At 62.2% G+C, this 17,604-nt stretch overlaps 1 protein-coding gene across 15 annotated transcripts in view; it reads left to right on the top strand.

Moving 5' to 3' along the window:
* The window catches only part of ADAMTS16 (ADAM metallopeptidase with thrombospondin type 1 motif 16), a 120,493-nt gene that overhangs the window by 76,604 nt on the left and 26,285 nt on the right, over positions 1-17,604 (top strand). For 10 of the 15 annotated variants that reach the window (XM_036225537.1, XM_036225543.1, XM_036225542.1 and 7 more), the window contains 3 exons: positions 9,250-9,451; positions 9,619-9,813; positions 11,073-11,297. In XM_036225537.1, the coding sequence (XP_036081430.1) occupies positions 9,250-9,451; positions 9,619-9,813; positions 11,073-11,297 (622 nt within the window). The remainder of the gene's footprint in view (positions 1-9,249; positions 9,452-9,618; positions 9,814-11,072; positions 11,298-17,604) is intronic. The other 5 variants (XM_036225536.1, XM_036225534.1, XM_036225541.1 and 2 more) reach the window with 1 other exon arrangement.

Raw genomic sequence — 17,604 nt, 5'->3', positions numbered from 1 at the left:
GCGTTCAGGGTGATGCCGAGAGCATCCACGCTCCTTCCTCTCGGTGTAAACGAGTGCGCTCGGTCCCCTTTCCTGGGGGCGGCGTTTTCCGCGCGTTCCTTCCTCCTCCCCTCGCCCCTTTTTTGGACACAGTTGTAAAATTTCTCAGTAATCCTCCTGAGTAGATATTCTAAAATTGCATGCTTTCAACATCATGATGCCTCTTTCACATTTATTTTTACCCATATCAGAGAATCTCTTTGAGGTAAGCAGCAAAATAAATGAGTATGTCTCTGATTTTTTTTCTTTTCAAAAATTTATATATACTAGTCATGTCTTTATCAGCTTTTCACTGATTTTCAAAAAAAATACATATAAGCTCAGATGAATGCAATAAGAAAGCATGGCTTTCTCTTGTTCGTATGTTGGGTGGATGGACCGAGGGGCTGGATTCACGGAGCCACGTGGACTGTCCTGCACGGCCTCACCTTCCCAGGTGGAGGCCGAGGAGTAGAGGGGAGGGGGAAGGATGCTTCTACAGGTCACGTCTGAAGGCCAATGGCTGGAATTCTCTCCTCTTCTGGGGAAGGTCGGCCTTGTTCTTGTAAGGCCTGCAGCTGCTCAGGCGAGGCCCACCCGCGCTCTAGAGGGCAATCTGCTTTACTCAAGTCTGCTGAGTTCAATGTCAACCGCTTCTAAAAAGCACTACCTTCACAGAATCATCTAGAGTAATGTCTGAGCAAATACCTGAGTACACTGGCCCGGCCAACTCGACACATAAAATGAATGACCACAGACCCGGATTCTGCCCGATGCGCAGGGGTCACAGCTTCGCTGGAGAACCAGGGAGCAGAGTCTGTGATTTGGTGACGTGTAGGAGGGCGTGGGGGAAGGGAGCCAAAGGGGCTCCGCGCCCTCCCGTGAGCACGGGGGGAGGGGGGGACAGCGGGGAATGGGGGCTGCCGACAGAGAGCTCTGTGAGCAGAGGCGGCGTGGGCAGGGATGTTGACAGGGAGGGTCTGGCGTTCTCGCCAGGCGGAAGAGCAGCTCTCATTTAATCCACTGTTGAAAAAACTAGAGTAGGGAGAAAAATAGTTAAAAATACATACATACCTTGAATCTTCATTTTCACTTAAAATACATAAATATGCATCCATTTACTAATTCTTTTAGTTATGATCAAAGCTCGTTTTGAGTAACGATCTGTCTAATAAAGATCTAAGTTGATGATTTGCATGCATATGGCCAGGACTTGTGTAGTTTGAGTTTCTTTCAAGAAGGGTGAAACTGGCCTCATTTCTCCAAGAGCAAAATTATTTTTAAATTTTAATTTCGTTCTCCATATTTTACTTCAGTTGGAGCCACATCTAAGCTGACAGCGATTCCATGTAATGACTGGCCTCTCCTGAGTCATCCCAAAGATTCGACTTCGTTTTCATAGAAACCGGCTTCTCGTTTTTCGTGCAGGCATTTCACCAGGCCACACCAAACTTAATTTTATCACCTAATTCCAGTAACAGATGCATTTGGCAGAAGCGCATTGGAACGCAGGGGCAGCTGGTCCCGTGAGCTCCCGCCTGTCACCGGACGGCAGCCAAAGGACGCTGACCACCACGGGCGAGGCCGGCCCTCGCCCAGCGCTCGGCGTGCTGTGGGCCGCGGGGTCGTTCCGCCGAGAGAGCGGAGAGGCCCCATGCGCGTGACAGACCAGTTCAGAGGAGTAAAGAGGAGGACGTCCCCGAGGTGGGGGCGGTAAGTCCGGGGTCCAGAGAAGAGCAGAGCAGAAGGATGTTGGGGGCCCCAGGCCGGACCTGACCCGGGGCGCGTCCCACTGCGTCACCGTCCTAGGCCAGAAAACCGCAGTCTCACGCGGGAAGTCGCGTTGGCCCTGCGCCGTGGAACGCCGCCTGTCTGCCCGGGCGGCAGGCGGTGTAAGCGGGATCTTTGCAACCTAAATGGTGTCCCAGTTAGGAATGTGTGCACTGTCACAACCTTCCGCATCCGGGCGCAGTGCAAGTCTAGAAGACCGCACCACGGGGCCGTCCTCAGCCCCCGAGCGGGGTGATTTGGGGGGCTCAGGACAGTGTCCGTATTGGGCCCAGTGACTCCTGCTTCCCAGAGCTCTTCATTTCCGGGGGACATTTCCAGGGGCACAGGCCAGGATACCAGGCCCGTCCTGGTCCACCCCGGCTGCCCAGCCACGCTGGTCCTAGGTGGTCTTTCTCCGGGAAGGGGCTTCAGCTCGCAGGTCCTTGCTCTTCCAGCAGCCCCGTCCCTGGGTCTGGGGTCAGGAGCTGTTTCAGGGTACGGTGTTAGAATCCAGGAGGGCAGCCAGAGCGGGCCGTGGTCCACCGAGGAAGTGGGGAGGGCCAGCGACCGCGGGCAGGTGTCTGCCCCCCCCCAGGAGACTCTGTTCACCAGGCTCCCCTCCCTCACGTTTGACTGGCATACCCCAGTTCTCCGACGGCGGGCAGGTGTCTGCCCCCCGCCCCAGGAGACTCTGTTCACCAGGCTCCCCCCCTCACGTTTGACTGGCACACCCCCGTTCTCAGAGTAGTTAGAAAATGGCATCAGTACCACTTTAATTCTAGGGAGGGAGGGGAGCCGCTGCCCAGCTGTGGGGGCCAGTGGCCCGGACCGTCCTGCACAGCAGAGTGGACGTCGCATGCCTTAGTCGTATTCCCAGCCTGAGCGGTCAGCCTGACCGCATGGCTGGGGAAGGGGGGGCTTCGCAAGCATTCACGTGCCTGCCCCTCCCCGCCCCAGAGCTGTGGTTTCTGCAGAGCGGAGGAGAGGCCGGGAGCGTGGGTGGGCCGGGAGCATGGTGGGGGGGGCGCGGGGGAGGTTGGGGGGGCCGGGCAGGGAGAGCCCCAGCCGCCACCTGCGGCTTGAGGAAGTGTCTTAGCACCAGCTGGGTCTCAGGCAGATGGACCAGGGTCGCCGCAGCACCCCCGGACTACTCTCGGGCGCAAGGATTCGGGGCGTTCAGCCTGGTCGAGCGGAGGGAGCTGCCCCTATTGGGTCAGTGCTCAGCGTGGGCTGCAGTCCGGCCGGGGTCGCTGACTGGTCTGCCGCGCGCAGGCACCGCCCGGGACTCCGTCCTCCGCAGCAAAGGCGCTCGCGGTGGAGGCGTCGGCTCCGCATGGGTGTTGAATGTGGACAGGACCAGGCGGGGGCGCCCTCCCGTGTGGGAAGGGTGATGGAAAGGCGTCCGTTCTTTCCCGTGCAGCCGGGGCGCTCCTGCCACACACACACAAGCACGCACGGACACACTCATGTGTACGCGCACGCACATGCGCGCACACACCTACACACATGCATGCACACGCATGTACGCACACGCAGTACACACATGCGCACACATGGGCACACATGCACACATGTACGCACACGTGTGCACACACAGGCACACATGCCACACACGCACACACTCATGTGTACGCGCACACGTACACACATGCACACATGGGCACACACTGGTGCACACGTGCACACACATGCACACATGCCACACACGCACACACTCATGTGTACGCGCACACGTACACACATGCACACATGGGCACACACTGGTGCACACGTGCACACACACGTGTGCACACACAGGCACACGTGCACACACATGCACACGCACACACACCCATCTGTGTCTCCCTCCACCTCCGGGACTGTCCTTGCTTTGGGAGCTTCCGTCACCCAGACGTAAGACACACTGGCGAATCCGCCGTCCTGAGGCCCCCCGCCCTGGCGCCCCCCTCTCCTCCCAGTTTTCCGTGGAAGCCGCGGGAAGGGGCGGCCTCCCGAGGAAGCGGCCGGCGTCATCATGCGCAGCGAATGATTTGATCTCCTGCTCGCCTTGGCGAGCCGCAGTTTTTCACTCGAGTCAGTGGGACGCGAACACTCGCCGTGGTCCGCGGATCAAACCTTCGGAGGCGGGGTTTTTGCCGGAGCGGGAAATCGGCAGGGCCGTGTGGAGCAGCGACATCGGCTTGCGCGGGCCCCGCGGGCCTCGCGATTCCGTTTTCCCTGTCTCCCCGCGTAGATGAAAGCTCTGTAGCTCGTACTGATTCTTCTCAAGACAGCGTCTGAGGCCAGGACAGGGAGACAGGAAATCTGGCGAAAGCCGCCCATTGGCCCTGAACAGAGCGAATCCGCAGACCTTGGCTTCTCATGGTCCCTAAAACTCGCGCCCCCAGGGCTTCCCGTGTGGCCGCCTTCGGGGTCCCGTTTGGTGAGTCCGGGAAGCGCTGCCGGAAACCGCAGCCCAGTCCGGCCCGCGTTCGGCTTCCCCTGCGGCCCCTTCGGCTTCACTGGTCCGCGGAGCGGCTTCGCGTGGGAGGCCGAGCGAGCGGAGGCCTGCAGCCCCGTCCAGGGCCCCGCGTCCTGCCAGCCCGTAGGCAGTAGTGGGCTCGGCTCCGAGGGGGAAACCTGGCCCAGTCCCCAGCATCACCCCGAGACGGATGTGTCCGGCGGACGGCAGAGGGGCCTGCCCCTCCCCCACCCCGCCCCTGCCCCCCCAGACGGCAACAGACCCGGCGGAGGGGGCGAGCGACCGCGTCACGTGCCGCTGTCCCTTCGTTCTTTCTTTTTTTTTTTTTTTGCTTTCAAATGTGTGTTTATTATTACCAATGAAGAGCCACATTCTGCTTAAAAATCCAAGAGGTGTTTTTCTAAAATACGACCAAAAGGAAGGGAGGCGACAGGCCAGGGCCGATGCTGTCGCTTTTCGTGGACCGGCTCGCGGACTTGGGGGGTTCGGCGGTAAAGCGCGCGAGCAGGGCGCCGTCCGTCTGTCCAGGAACTGGCCGGCCCGACACCCGTCACGCTCACGTCCGGTCACTGAGATCGGTGGCTCTTCCAGGGCCGGACGTCGGCCTCTGAACTTGCCCGGAGCGTGGCTGGCTCCCTTAGACACTGAGGAGTCGTCCTCTGTCACAGACCGATACTAAATTCCAAATCCGGAGAGAGGGACGGCGAGCTAAGCGCCGCGGCCGTCGGCAGGTGGGCTCCGGAAAGCGCCTTCTCTCCTTCCCCGTCCTCACGGGGCCTCTGGCCTTGGCCGCCGTGCGGTCAGCTTGTGATTCTGCCGCGTTCTGTGAGCCAACGCACTGTTTCCCAGTGGGAAAGGCAGCCCGTTCGAGCCAGCATCTGTGTGTTGTCGGATGTGCCTTGTTACAGTGAAAACATTGCGTTTACAAGACGAGTGTGGTGGGTCCCAGATTACCTGCACGCGTGAAGGTGCTCTGTGCGCAAATGCCACACGGCCTCGCCCAGTGGAGCTGCGGGGGCAGCCGCCTCCGCCCCCGGGGCCACCGGCGACGGAGTGAGGGCGCTGACGGGCGCGGAGGGCGCCGCAGACTTCTCAGGGACGCGGGGGTGCAGGGCTGGGTGAGCAGCCGCCTGCGCGAGCTGTGCGGGGCGCGCTGGCGTGCGGGGCGGGGCGTGCGGGCTGCGGCGTGGGGAGGCTCACGGTCCCGGCTGCGTTTCAGCGCCGACCCTCCCTGCGCCCGGCCGCGAGGGCCTCGCCGTCAGCGCGCCTTCTCGTCGGGCGCGTTGGCGCACGGGCCGGGTCCCGCGCCGTCGTTACTCCGTGTGTCTGCCGCGTCAGGAAAGGCTGCTTCCTAGGAGGTCACGTCATCCCTGCAATCAGAACCACGAGTCTCAGCGCTTCAAAGACAGTACACGGGGGGAAAGAAACTGAATTCTAAAAGGTAGCTCCCCGACAGACTCGCTGATGCCGAGGCGGTGACAGTCCCCAGGTGGCTCTTGGCGGGGCTCAGTCAGCAGCACCCCCGTCCACCCTGAGGGCGAGTGGCCTCCGAGCCTGAATGGCAGTCACGCACGTGGCTGCCCAGGGAAAGCGTTTCATGACCAGGTATTTTACTAAAGCCGAACACCCTTGTTGGAAATGTGCATTTTCGAAGGAAACGTTAAATAATGAAAACCAAAATGTTGTTGTTTTTCTTTTTTAATGGGGAGGGAAAAGCCATGTTACTGAGAAAGAACTAATGACTTGACAATTAGGGCTATGGAATCCTGAACACGTGGTGCCAGGAAATCCTGCCTGGGGCACGGAATGACAGTAAACCCCGTGGCCTCTCCGGTGTGCCCCGCCGGTGAGCCCAGGAGGCATGATGATGGCGGGGTGGCAGGGTGGCCTGGGTGGCCAGCTCTTCCTGGTTTGGGCGAGTCCAGCGGCCGCTTGTTCCAGCTGGAGCCTTAGGAAAAACAGGCCGGGGCAGGGCAGGGCGGCGGCTGCTCAGCCCCTGAACGCGCCTCGCTTCTGCTCACGGCCACTTGCCTGGACTGTCACTCTCGCACGAGCTGAAATCGAGGCGTTTCCCCGGAGCTCTGCCTGCGAAACCAAACAGGCGCTTGGCGTTTCCGGAGGCCTTGCGAAGGATCGCGGTTCGAGGGGACTTGCGTGCTCCGCCCACTGGAACAGCTTGGATGGGGGAGGAGACAGGACTCACCCAGCGGGCGTGACAGGCTGAGCGTGGCCCAGACGTCTTTGCGGCCTCGGTGTGGAGACACCACATCTATCTCACAAGGCTGCAGGGCTGAGAGAGCAAACGCAAGAAATTAGAGAAAACATAAAGACAGCAGGAAGCAACCCGGAGTCCCCAAAGGCAGACGCATCACAACCCCGAGGCCGAAAACCGCCGTTTCATGACAAGGACGCGTCATTTACACGGTTTCACATGGAATGAAAAACAGTAACTTTGTTGACACACAAAAAAATGGAAACCTTGCCACTGCTAATATGGAAGAATTCCTACAAACCTGACATGGTTTGGGTTTTTTTTTTGTTTTTTTATGTGAATAAAAATGTGTACTATGTTTTTAGAAATAATTTTCTTAGAAACATAATAAAGTCAGTTCAGGAGAAACTTTGGCATAAAACAGTTTAAGTTTTCTACGAATAAAAGGAAGTAAAAATGTCATGGCACGACTCAGCCCCAAGGCGCCGGGGGATACGGCAGGGCCGCCCAGAGAGCCGGGGAGGCGTCGGCCCTGCACCCATCCAGGCAGCAGCATCGACTTCCTCCCCTTCCACCTCTAATTTATCCGGAGAACTTTCGCCAGAGTCCAAAAATAGCCTCTGAAAATCGGACCCATCTGGGGACTCGAGGGAGAGTCCTGGTCATTTCCTGGCCGTTTCGCTTGGCAGCCCGTGGGCAGCTGGGCTGGCCTCCGGCGGGCCGCGCTCTCCTGGGGCAGGGGGCCACGCCTGTTGCCTCCGGCGCCTGGTTTAGAGGGGCACACACCCCGGCCACACCGTAAAACTGTGTTTACGAAGGCCTTGCCGTGTAAGGACAGTGCTGGCTTTCCATAGCAAATTGTCAAAATGCAAAATTGAAAAGTTGCGTGTCCTGCCTGCCCTCGATCATGTTAAAAACATGCATGTTTAAACGGAGGCAGATGAGAGAAAGAGGACCCAGTGCAGAGGCGGGGGACCCGTCACCGCGTCGCCGCCGGGGGCTTCTCTGTGTCACTCAGTCCTCATCTCAGTCCTCACCCGGCCTCTCCTGTCGGCACACACGTCTCTGAGAAGTGCCTCACAAGCACTCGGCCGAGCATAGCGCCACTCCGGCTCCTCAGCCCGAGTGTGACTGTCGGGGTTCCTTGTGGAGGGCCCCAAAGCCCAAGGAGGGCCCAGGCACCTTCAGAAACCCGCCAGTCTCCCTCAGGACACAGGGGGAAACCCTGTTATGTTAACTCGTCCTCAGCAAAGCTGTGAATCCAACGTGGAATGTTCTCCCTTTCCCCCAAGCCCCGGGCCCTCGTCACAGACACAGCGGGCAGAGCCTCGCGAGCCGCTCCCCTGAAGTCCCCATTGTGACCCACGCCGACGAGCCGGGGGCACCTCGCAGGCGACCCGCGCTCCTCCCGCAGAGGGTGGTGCCCCGTCATCTGGAGAGAGAACGTCCCAGCTTCTCCCCCTTCAGGGTTCTTTCTCCACAAACACCGAGGTGGAGCCTCTCGGGCCCCAGAGCTTTCCACAGAGTTTTCGGTTTCTGCTTAAACACCCTGATTGGCAGGACGAACGTGAGTGAAGGTCATCGGGCCATCGCCATCCACAGGTCCAACGGCCGTCTCCCGAAGGCAGCCCCAAGGCCTTCCGGCCAGGTGCGTCCTCATATCTGAGACACCGACCTCCTGGCTCTCTCCTGCCCGCGGGTCCCCACGCCGAGCATGTGCCTCCAGCCCTCCCGCACGCGGACGGGGCAGAGCCAGCTGCCGGCACATCTGAGACCTGACAGCGGGGCCGCTGGGCCAAGCTGACCCACGTCCATCCCCCCTCCGGCCCCTGCCAGCACTCATGTCGGCAAGGAAGGATTTTATAACCAGGGATGAAGAAGGCCACTTTCAGACCGAACGGTCTCTCGCGTGACAGACTTGGCGGACCTCCTACTGGAGTTACTGCTTCTGACGTCATACAAAAAAAAAACAAAACACCAAACCTGAATCCGGTCAACCCTCCAGACCCAACTGCCGAATTACAGGACGTGTGAGGGTCGGGGAACAGGCGACCCCGCCTAGGGGTGAGCTGCAAAATCCTCCAGTCAGCACAGAAAACGGAAAAAGCAGCGTGAGCTAAGCCGCTCAGCCTGGTTTCTGTCACAAACAAAATGAATAGAAGAATGAACGAGCTCAAGGGCGAACCTGCCGATCAAAAGGGAGGCAAGACCTCAGCCAGCTGCAGAGCGTGGGGTTCGTTCCGACCCTGACTCGAACGAGCAGGTCGGATTGTGACCTTTGCGGCGCAGATGCAGTGGGAGCCGTGAGCGCCAGCGACAGCACGGGGCTCTTGTCGGTTTCCCGATGTCGCAGTGGCGTCGCGGCTTTGTTAACAAGCGGAAGAATCCCGATCTTTTAGAGACGCGTGGTGCAATATGTACAGGTCTGGCATGTGCTGCGGGATTCTGCGGGGCTTGGGGACGCGCGTTGACGGTCGTCACAGTCAGGCGGATGAGACGAGGAGGGGCTTTAATTTTATATATGTTCGAAGTTTCCCACTAAAAAAAAAGTTAGGGAGAACAGACGAACTGTGCTGAAGAGAGTCATTTCCAAGTGGGGACTGGGAAGGGTGACAACCCGGAACCTAGGGAAGGACGTGAGAAACGGCGGGGGCGGGGCAGCCAGGGGGCGGGGCAGCCAGGGGGCGGGGCGAGAAGCGACTCCTCGTAGATCGTCCTCAGGAGGTGCTGCAGAGCTGCTCTGACAGGCGCCCCCCCACCTCACTGCAGCCCCTCTGTCCCCTCCCAGCTGGTCCGTGGGGAGCTGGAGCAGCTGCAGCCGGACGTGCGGGGGCGGCACGCAGAGCCGCGAGGTCCAGTGCACGCGGCGGGCCCACTACAGATCAGAGCGGGTCCCGGCGCCCCTGTGCCCGCAGCCTGCCCCCTCCGGCCGCCAGGCCTGCCAGCCCCAGAGCTGCCCGCCCGCCTGGAGCGTGGGGCCCTGGGCTCAGGTAACTCCGGTGGGGGCGGGGGGTGGTATGGGGCGGCAGCTCGGCCCTGCGGAGCACAGAGCGGGGTTCTCACCCGGCCGGGCACAGCCTGGGCCCTGGGACCCCCACCCCCAGCGAGGTCCACCCGGTCCCTGCTGGGCGCTGACCGTCGCTCTCTCCCTGGGCAGTGCTCGCGAACCTGCGGGACCGGCTGGAGGAAGCGGTCCGTGGCCTGCAGAGGCACCAGCCCCGCGGCCCGGGCACGGCCACTGCCCGACGCCCTCTGCAGCGCGGAGCCCAGGCCCAGGACGCACGAGGCCTGCCTGCGGGGACGCTGCCGCCCGCCCAGCGGGCTGCAGTGGCTGGTGTCGGCCTGGTCCCAGGTACGTGCGCCTGGGCCCGCCCCGCCCCCACTCCACTCCACCCCATTCGAGCAGCACCCCACCGGCACCCACGAGGCGAGCATGAGCGGGTGAGGGGGTGCGCGTGTGAGACTTGGGCGCTCGTCACGCTGCCAGTGGGGTCGTGGGACCCGCCTTGCCCCAGGAGGGCCGCGGCCACTCCCCAGGGAGCACGTGCCCGCTCCGTGTGCGGGGAGGGTTACCGCCTCGGGAAAGCCGGCGGACCCGTCTCCTGAGACCACTGTCCGCAGGCGGCTGCCGCATTTGGGGAAGAAACCCCGCGTGTTCGGTTTGCTGAGCTCAACGCCTTGGGCTGCTGAGGCTGGCAGGGGTGGGGGGGGTGCTTATTTGCACTGTTGGGGGACTGTCTTGGCCCTGCTAGGCAGGGCAAACACAGCAACAGGAATTTGGAGCAGTAAAGGGCTCGTGACCAGCTTTGTCCCCGCTGAGGGCCGGGACAGCACCTAAAGGAGCAGCGGCCCCGGGGAGCAGCGTTGGGCCAGCCCCGCCCCCCCTAGGCGCACAAACGGGGCGGCCCGAGGCGCCGTCAGAGGCTCCCGGCTCTGGCGTGTGTCACCACAGAGGTGGAGGTATCAGCAAACCCCAGGAGCACCTCGGAAAGCCAACAGCGCAGGGCGACCGCAGCACCCCACGGTGCGGGAGCCATGAGAAGGGGGTGTTCGGAGACCCGCTGCAGAGTCCCGGGGGCACCTGTCTGGGCCTCCCGGCCGCGTGGGAAGACACGTCCAGCTCCCGACCCCCCCGCCGGCACGCTCCTCCCGGGGCCAGGACACGGCCGCGCCCAGCGCACGCCCCCGGACCGGCTCCCTCGTTCAGGGGGGCGGCGTCCCCATCAAGGGGGTAGGGGGACGGGGGGCCTGTGCCAGGCAGGGCACTTAACCCCGCAGAGAAGCCGTTTCGGCTCCCCCCCAGCCCCCGCCCCGATAACGTGACAGACACGTGCTCACTGCCGCAAGCCCACCCCGGCGGAGGATAGCTTCAAGGCCCTGCGGCTCCGCACACCGCAGTGGGTGCCGCTGATCCTGGAGCCCGGGCGCCCAGCGCGCGTCCCGTGCGTCGTGACGCTCAGGCTCTGTGAGGCCCGCGCGTCTTAGCGACCCTCTGCACCTGCGCGAGGCTCCCGCCGGCACCCTCGGGAGCTAGTGGGACGGGCGGTTTTTGAGAGCCCGCCGCCTTGGAAGAAGCAGTTTTCACGCGCGCCTGCTGTGTTTCGTTTCCAGTGCTCTGTTACGTGTGACAGGGGAACACAGAAAAGGGTCTTCAGATGCGCCGAGAAGCACGTGTCTGGGAGGTACCAGGAGGTGGCCGCGAGGAAGTGCCGGCACTTGCCGCCGCCCGGCCTGGAGCGGGAGCGCGCCTGCACCCTGTCCCCCTGCCCCGGCCGGCCCCCGCTTGCCGCCGCAGGCCCCCCATGGGGCCGCTGGTTCGCCTCGCCCTGGTCTCAGGTAGGGCGGGCTCCGCAGCAGAAGGGTGGGCGGGCGAGGGTCCTGCTCCCGACCTGGGCCGCTGGCTCAGGTGGGGGGGGGTCCCCACGAGGGTGTCGGAGCCCACCGTGTGGCCCCTGACCCTTCTGTCCTGAGCGGGCACGGGTGCCTGTGTTCCTGGGGGTGCGTGAGGCTTTTCAATGAGGTCACTCTCCAAATGTGACTGAATCTCTCAGGCATGTCTGCCTAGTTCTGAATGGTCACCCAGTTAAGCACAGGAAAATGTGAGAATGAGTGAGTCAGCCACGTGCGGCTTGGCCTCCCTGCCCCCACAGCTGTCCTCCGCGGGCAGTGACTGCGTAGCCTGTCCAGCCGTTCACCCACGGGCCCATTCACCTCTCCCTTCGTGGCAAACTTCCCCTGGACCTTGCGCTGGACTGGACGGGGTGAGCTTTCTGCACAGCAACCCATCCCATGGAGAATTGGGGTGCCCCCTCCAGGGAATGTCCCCTGCACCCCAACTTTGCCAAAGGAGAAATCCGGGGGTCCTATGCTAAAAGGCAGCCTGGACAGAGAGCAGGCCCTGGAGTGGAGACTCCTCTCCCCCTGGACCCGCGCTGCAGGTTCACCAACCCAGTGACCATCAGAGGGCAAGGCTGCCCACGGGACACGAGCTGCTCAAAGCAGACGGGGTCGCAAGGTCACCGTCCAGACCACTGTGCACCCAGAGGCTGCTTTGCAGCAGGTGTATGCAAATTTTACATATGGGTTCCATATATTTGCCTGTGTGTCCACACACACACACACATGCATGCACATGTGCACACACATAGTACATGCACACATAACATACAGGTGCATGCATGCGTAAATGTGTAGTGTGTGCATAGCAAGTGCATAATGCATACATAGTAGATGCATAGTGCATGCATGCATAGTCCATATATACATGCATGTGTGCATAGTACATGTGTGCATGTATGCATGTAGACCCAGCACATGTGTGCGCGCACAGTACATGCACACATGCCACATGCATGGCACATATATACACACATGCATAGCACATCCACGGCCATCGTAATCGCCCCAGATGCAAACCCTGAGCTGCAGACAGCTCCTCACAAGGAGGGCACCCCGCCATGCTCACAGACAGTGTCCCACACTGAACAGTGCCCCCCAATATCACATCCACCCGGAACCTCAAAGGTGGCCTTATTCAGGAAAAGGGCCTTTGCAGATGTGAGGAGCTAAGATGAGGCCATCCTGGATTTGGGGGGGACCCTAAACCCAGCGACTGGTGTCCTTATGAGGCCATGTGAAGACAGACTCACTCGGGGGGCAGGCCACACGTGGCATGGGGCGATGCCGCCATGAGCCGCAGCACGTCTGGGAGTGCTGGCAGCCCCGACCCTGCGGACGGACAGACGCAGCCTCGGAACCCGCTCCGTCCACACCCCGAGTTCGGACTCTGGCCCCTCGGGCCGCGGGAGTTTTCTTTCTGTGTGAGCCGCCCGGGCGTGCCCGTGCGTGACCACGGTCCAGGGAAGTCGCGCGGGCGGTTATCTGTGTCCTCGTCCCCTCGTTTCTCCGTCCTCACAGTGCGAGCTCATCTCCACGGCAGGCAAGGGCCGTGTCTTACTTAACTCCATGTCCCTCATAGCCCAGGCCTGGGCTGCAAGGACCACCGGCAGGGGACAGAAGGTGCTGAATCCGACGGTGTCCTGTGCCCGCTGCCACCGGGACCTCTCCAGCAGGCGCGTGGGGCTCAGAGGAGGCCTCAGGCTCTGTGCGTCACGGTCCCCTGACGCCGGGGACCGGCCCGTCCACTCTGGGCTCTGCCGATGGCCCACAGACCGGGGTCGCCCAGCTCTGCCGCGCCCTCCCCCAGGAGGCCACCCACACTACGAAGCGACCGACGGTCCTCTCAGTAAACGCAGCCCTGAGTGGGCAACTGATGTGAACAAACAGGGCAGAACGAAACTCGCACGCAGGGATTATCCTCAGCCCGAGGGAGACACATGTTTATCAGAACCAGCGTACTGCATCACGGACTCTTTTTCAGCATTAGCCAAGGTTTTCTAGACTAAATGGTTAAAATGCCCCCGAATGATGCCCCACCTCGTCCTGCCGGAGCCCCGGCCGCATCTGCGTGAGCCCGGGCTGCCCTGTGGTCAGCCAGCCTGGCCGCCACCACTCCTCCGGTGCCTGGGCCATGGTCCCCGGCCCCAGGGTCCGCGTTCTGTGGAAGGCACCATCCCTCGGTCCCTGAGGGGATCCGGGACACCCTCCCAGACCCGGCATGCCCCCCTCCGTGTGGCTCAGCGGCACTCGGCTCCTAACGACGCTCCTTCACTGAGAAACCCGTGAAAGCCTCCCCAAAACGTACTCCAGTTAGAAATTCTTTGAGTCACCGGAGCAGGGGACGGATGTGTGAACTATATCCTTTTCAAGGATTTCCTATTTCGAATCGACAGAAGGCATCCACGGTTACAAACTCTTCGCTTCCTCCTCCAGCGCGGCCTTCACGCCACAGGCGCGGAGTCGGGTTGACCCCCGGGCTGGGCAGCCGCTCCGCTGCTTCTGTCCGCTGGGAAGTGTGGGGCAGAGGCGGAGGCCGCTTCCTGAGATCGTCTTCTCTCTGTCCATGGAGACCAGGGGCTCCTGAGACCAGTTCCCCGCCCTCTGGCCGCCAGGCCTGTGGTCACCCCGCTCCGCTCGGCTCAGAGACGCCAGGCAGATTCGCCAAGAGGAAAGCAAGGTGCAGCAGTAGTTAAACGAAAATGTAAAACCTGAAACGCGTCTCCAGTAGCTTTCTCCCAACTCGCTCGGTCTGTTTGGTGAATCTTTTCCTCGAGCGCTGCCTGGAGTTTTAGCCAGTGAGAACCATCTAAACTGTGCTGAGACTTCCCTTTTGGGGGACAGTGACTCAGTGCTGTGTCCCCTTCAGCACTTGCACCCAGGGCGCCGTGCCCTCGGACTGTGGGAAACTATCAGGCCGTAGTGAATGGCCAGGGCCCGGCTGACCTTGGCCCCCAGACGCATTGTCCCTGTAACCGCGGACTGAGGCTGGTTTCTGTTATTTGATCTGCAAGGTTTCTATTGATTTAAATGGCTATGCTTCTCGTCACATTTAGTGGTTTGTCACTTGGTAGGATGGGTGGGTCACAGGCTAGTTGGGCCTGGGAGTGGCTTAAGTGGGGACACCTGCTGGGCTGTCTGTCTGACAGATGACAGTGACCTCCAAGGCCACCCAGGGGAAAGGTTGCAGTCTGGCTCTGGGCGGCACCTTTTTATAGATTTAGATGTGGCTGGTGTCAGCTCTGAAGAGAAAACCGAGAGAAAGCGGCGTCTGCAGGTGCGGTTCCCGCCACCTGGAGCGGGGGGCCCCGCCCACCACGCGGCAGCGGCTCCCAGGCTCCCGCCCACACCTGCCGAGCTCGAGACTTGGGGGTGGTCTCCAGAATTCTCTTGCAACAAGTCCTGTAGGTGGTTTGAAGTCATGCTCGAGTTTGAGAACCACCAATCTGGAGGCGAAGCCGACCGCAAAGGAGTCTGGACAGACGGTCGCAGAGCTGGTCACTGCCGTCAGTGGGTGGGCAGGTGCGAGCACGGGTCACCATCGCTGCACACACAGCACACGGGCCTCGTCTGTCCTCCTGTCGGGAGCGGGAGTCGCCCAAGGCAGAGGTCCTCGGCCCCGGGCAAGTGGAGCTCCGTCTGCGTCTGCAGCCGCCCCCAGCGCCAGCGCCACCGCCCAGCTCCGCCTCACATCCTCAGGCGTCAGATTCTCAATGGTGGCAAAAAGGTCGGGGACCGCTGGACTAAGGGGCTCAGTCAATCCCCACGAAGCCAAGGAAGAAGCCACGAGCTTCAGCTTACAGACCCGGGTTCTGGTCTCCCTGCTGAGTATAGTTCCCCCAGCCGCGTCAGGGCACATGACTCGCCCCACACCTGCTGGCCCCCCAGCCTCCCCAAACCCTCCCAGACCCCCGTGTCCACCCCCGGCGCCCGCATGGTCATCAAGAGTCCAGGTGCTTCTTAGGACCGGTCTGCCTGCAGTGGACAATCCGAAGTGTGGGTTCTCCCCACCGGTGCCGAGGTTCCAGCCACCGTATTTATGATATCGATGAACTCTGCGTGTGTGGTTTTCCCCCTCTTCGAACGCGCCGCGTGCGGCTTCCCCTTCCCTCCCGTCTCCCGGCGCGGGGCCGGCCCCGCCTCTGCCGCAAAGCTCCAGAGTTGGCAGCCGAACATCTCAGTCCTTTCAGTTTCCAGGAAGACATGCAGATTTTGCAAAATGTAGAGGCTTCCCCCCCGCCCCAGAAAAAACATATGCTTCTCACGAGGAATTCTAAAACCCTAGACCCGTGCATGCCTCTCACACACACGCGGCGTGCAGGAGGAGCCCCTGGGGACTGTGCGGAGCCAGGCGGAGTCGGGGGCAGTCGGGCGGGGGCGGGGCACACGCTGGCGGGACACCCCGTAAGCGCCCGAGGAGGACGCGGGGGGCTCGTGTCTACCACGCAGCGTCCGGTGTCCAGTGAAGGAAGGCAGGCGGCTCCCATTTGTGAACCGGCGAATCAGCGACGGAAAGCATCAAACCGCACGGTCACTCTTGGGGCGCTGTTCACGTGATGACGAGTGGTGGCCAGATCTGCTCTCTGACGGAGGCGTGACGCCCTCACCGAGAACGGGCTTCCGCCCCAGCTGCTGGTCACGAAGGAATTCAGTTCACGAGGCGGAGGCCCCGCCGACACCCGCGGACTGCTGGCCTGCCGCGTGGGCCGGGAGGGCGAGGGGGCGGGGCGCACGGAGCCCAGAGGCGGATGCCGCCGAGGGCGCCGGGAGCAGGTGCGGACGTCTCGCCGCCTTCGTCAGGGTCTTGCTGGCCTAGAAACAAAGGCCTTTCAAAACGGGAGGCAACGGGCATTTACTTGAGATCAAAGAGTAGCTCTTCGGGACCCACCGAATCAGGCAGGAGCCTCAGCAGTGCTCGGAGGAGGAGACGAAGGCCAGGGGTGCCCATGGGAAGGGGGCGAGGAACAGTGACGGCACCGAAGAAAGGCTGTGCCGTCGCTGCAGCAAGCATGACGGCGACGGCGGTTCTACGCGGCGCTGAGATTCTCAGCCCAGCGGTGCTCCGCGTGGCAGACTCACGTTCTCCTCTTGTCTTTGCGAGCTGTGACTTGGGGCACAGAGCCGGCTTCGTCCCAGTCCGACTGAACGTTGCCCTGTTTGCCGTCCCGAAGGTTCACGGCGTGAGATGTGCAAGGCGGGTCCGCTGGGCTGGCGGCAACGGGCTCCCGGATGTGCTTCTGGACAGTCCCCGCCCCCGGGGCATGCAAAAGGCCGCTTGGCAGGGCTGTGATTGCAGCAGGTCCCCAGTGAACCCCGGGACAGTGCCGGAAGCGGGTGCCAGCAAGCCGCCCGAGGCCGGCGTGGCCCTCGCAGCGGACAGCGGACAGCGTCAGCCTTGCGATTCAGAGTGGCCGCCGAGCTTCCCCCCGAGGCTCGGGGACACCGGGACGGTCAGCGGCCCCGCCTCCCCGCAGGCGCCCCCCGCAGGCCCTCATTCCTGACGCCGTTTTACCTCGCAGCCTCCTTCAAGCCCAGTTAACGTGATTCAGGCAGGACCTGGAGCAGCCGTCGTCTTGGACAGGTTCATCGCAGTGTGGGGTTCCTGCGTCTCCCCGATCGCCCGCCCCCCCGACTGCTGCGTGGGCCGGGAGGGCGAGGGGGCGGGGCGCACGGTGGATTTCCGGTGGCCGCGCCGCGGAAGTCTGTGCAGCGAGCGCCTGGCCGCCGGCGGGGGGCGCTCTGGCTGTGACCCCGCGCCGCCTGGCCCTGCTGTCCCCGGGGGCCTGAGCACACAGCGCCCCGGGGCAGAGAACGGCACCCTGCAGACGAGGATGCGTGAGGGCCGCGCCCGGGACTGGTGTCGCCAGGCACCGGGAGCCTGAGGCTCTGGGTGCCGTCCCGCCCTGGGACACAGCGCACAGAAGGGGCCGTCAGGAAGGGCCCCGCCCCCGGCATGCCAGACTCGGAGCAGGGCCGAGGCCCCGGGGACGGCCCCGGGTCCCCAGATGTGCTCGCTGCCCGGTGTCCCTCAGGCCATAGGCGACTCAAGAACATTCCAGGCTTTGGGGCACTGCTTTCCTCTGGCCACACCTGGGATTGATCCAGAATCTGGCCAGCCACCCGCAGTCGTAGAGAGAGACCATCTTGAGGAGTCTGGGTGGAAGGGGGACTTGGAAGTGGGTGTGTGGGGGGCTGTGTGTTTGGGGGGGGTGGCTGTGTGGCGAGGGTGGCTGTGTGTGGGGGGCTG

Source organism: Rousettus aegyptiacus, unplaced genomic scaffold (assembly GCF_014176215.1).
Source record: "Rousettus aegyptiacus isolate mRouAeg1 unplaced genomic scaffold, mRouAeg1.p scaffold_m13_p_8, whole genome shotgun sequence".
Classification (NCBI taxonomy): Eukaryota; Metazoa; Chordata; class Mammalia; order Chiroptera; family Pteropodidae; genus Rousettus; species Rousettus aegyptiacus.
This window is presented reverse-complemented; position numbering and strand designations above follow the sequence as displayed.